Raw genomic sequence first — 2,500 nt, forward strand, 5'->3', positions numbered from 1 at the left:
TTTGTCTGATCATCTTTTAGCAAGCTGGAAAGAAAACTTGCGAATTGCATTTTCTTGCATTTAAAGATCTATTCTAGTGAATATGATTTACCAGATTATAACTTTTATTCTATAAAATGTTATTTACCCGATTCTAACTTTTATTCAAGTGAATATATGACTTTTACTCGATTCTTAGTTCTTTTCCGATGAATATGACTTTACTTTCCAGACTGTGTTCACTCGCCTTGGCCCCCCTCACGGTAGGTGTCAGCCTGATCCCTCTGACACTCTCCAGTACTCCACCATGGTTAGTCTTCAGTGACGTGTAAACCTATATAAATACCATTAATGTCAGTTGATATTAATCGAAATTAATCTTGAAAATTTTGTATAACATGTAAGTCGCGTATCCGTGTTTTCAGACAATCTGAGATCTGTTTTATTCTAATACATAGCTTCAGAACAAAACCTGCTAATTTCCTAGGTTATTGTACTCCGAACATTTCGCCACAGATGTGCAAACTGCTGTGCCTGGAGCGAGAATACCGGAGACGCTGCAGATGCTATGTGCTCTTCGCCCCGGAACGCAACGACACTGAGAACGATCTGGAGGATGTTGGCGCCCGCTGTTCACTCTTCAATACCACTCAGAGTAAGTGTATTCGTCAAACTCAAATCACAATACTGTTTTGTAGAGACAGAAGATTCATTTACTAGTTTCATATCGTCAGTCTTGCATTTATAGGCTACCAAGTGCATGGTTTTCATATTTCTTGGAATCAGATACAACCATTTTAATTTTAATTCTCTGTCTTAATATCATTTCTGTGATATGTATAAGTATTACGTACATGATTCATATTTACGCAAATCAATATAAAGACGGCGGCGAGTTCATAGGTTTTTAGTAAATAAGATTGTGTCATTCTTTACAGAGGTGTGCATGGAAAAGATTGCGGCCGATGATCTCGATGGCATCTTACAGTGTGACTGTCCATTACCATGCCGGTATGCACTAGAAACTTAGTTTTCCTCGTTCTTTAAATCAGATGAATTATCATTATAATGACTAGTACTTCGATTCAGTTTATTATCATATGGCAACAATGTTACTGTATATGATTTGTATTCTAATGTTTTGTACACTTTGATTCTCCTAATACAGAGAAACACAGTATAGGTCGCAGGTCACCTCCACTAGGGCGAACATGCTACACTATGAACTGCTCCACAAACTCAGGAAAAATGTTGCTAGCTTTTGCTCCGAGTAAGTATTACAGAAAGAATTTATCAGGGAATTATGACAATATAAAATTTCTTCATAGTATGTATAGTTTACTAAGAGAAAGCAAGAATCATTACCGATGATTATTCATATCTAATAGCCTAAACATTTTTGTATCTTAAACAAAGTCGTACATCAGAGAGCATAGGATCAAAACTTATGTTGCATTTAAAACCCGAAATTCAGTCAATACTTTTGCAAGTTACATTTATTGTAATGTTTGGTTTGGTTTTAACAGAGCATTTCATTCAAAACTAGTTTCAATAATTGTTATATAAACAATTCAGTTTAAAAAGTAGGGAGCCCTACAGTCGTTTCCTCAAATATAGCAATTGTTGAAACCAGTTTTCCTGAAATTTTCACGAAAGATTATGACATTTCTTTATGGCCTGCGTCCTGAGGTTCCCTAGGCAATACAAGGTACAATACAGTGTTAATCCTGATTATGTTCAGCTTAAATAAGTTTCGACCAATTCGGAGATTTACTTGCAAATTTGCATGTTAAATTCGAATGGAAAATGAGAATGACTATGTATATATATATATTTTTTTTCATTCATCAATTTGTTAATCTTAAGTCTTCTGTGTTCCTGATTATTTTGTTACTCTAAATAACTTTAGACTCAGTTTCATAACAAATGGAATGAATTCGTCTCCCACTAGCAAAATGGACACGGTTGTTCTCCATGTATATCTCGATTCCATTTCCTATGAGCTGATCGACGAGAGTCCGACCTACACTGTACGTAAAGTAACACTACAATATATTTACATGTCTACAGTAAACAGTGACTGTACATTACTAATAGGAAATGAATCTTTATATGTCTATAATAAAAACAAATCCTGCACATTACTTATAAGAACCGAGAAATCCAAATGCCATATTGAATATCCTACTATTCATAAAAGTCTATTATCTTCTTCAAAATTCTCCACAGTGGGATACCTTGCTGTGTAATTTGGGTGGATCTCTCGGCCTTTTCGTGGGCGTGTCCATGCTGAGTATATTGGAAGTCTTGGAGCTCCTGGTGGATTTGTGTATCTTAACTTTTTCCAAAAAGAAGAGAGGACGAGGAAATAAAGATGAGTGGAGCCAAGACGAGGGAGAATTAGTCAAGGTTAAGACTCCAGGGGAAAAGAACGTAAACATCGCATGGAAGTCGGGTATGTACAAACATAGCGCTTATTTTACCTTTGTGATATATGAATTGTGTTAATGATTTAGCTACA

At 35.6% G+C, this 2,500-nt stretch overlaps 1 protein-coding gene across 2 annotated transcripts in view; it reads left to right on the top strand.

Moving 5' to 3' along the window:
* Positions 1 to 2,500, top strand: part of LOC122266299 (uncharacterized) — a 21,397-nt gene that overhangs the window by 17,623 nt on the left and 1,274 nt on the right. For both annotated transcript variants that reach the window (XM_043036004.2, XM_086542518.1), the window contains exons 28-33: positions 212 to 289; positions 496 to 634; positions 918 to 990; positions 1,148 to 1,249; positions 1,931 to 2,009; positions 2,209 to 2,434. In XM_043036004.2, the coding sequence (XP_042891938.2) occupies positions 212 to 289; positions 496 to 634; positions 918 to 990; positions 1,148 to 1,249; positions 1,931 to 2,009; positions 2,209 to 2,434 (697 nt within the window). The remainder of the gene's footprint in view (positions 1 to 211; positions 290 to 495; positions 635 to 917; positions 991 to 1,147; positions 1,250 to 1,930; positions 2,010 to 2,208; positions 2,435 to 2,500) is intronic.

Source organism: Penaeus japonicus, unplaced genomic scaffold (genome assembly GCF_977035675.1).
Source record: "Penaeus japonicus unplaced genomic scaffold, GWHDUDI00000001_assembly GWHDUDI00000012, whole genome shotgun sequence".
NCBI lineage: Eukaryota > Metazoa > Arthropoda > Malacostraca > Decapoda > Penaeidae > Penaeus > Penaeus japonicus.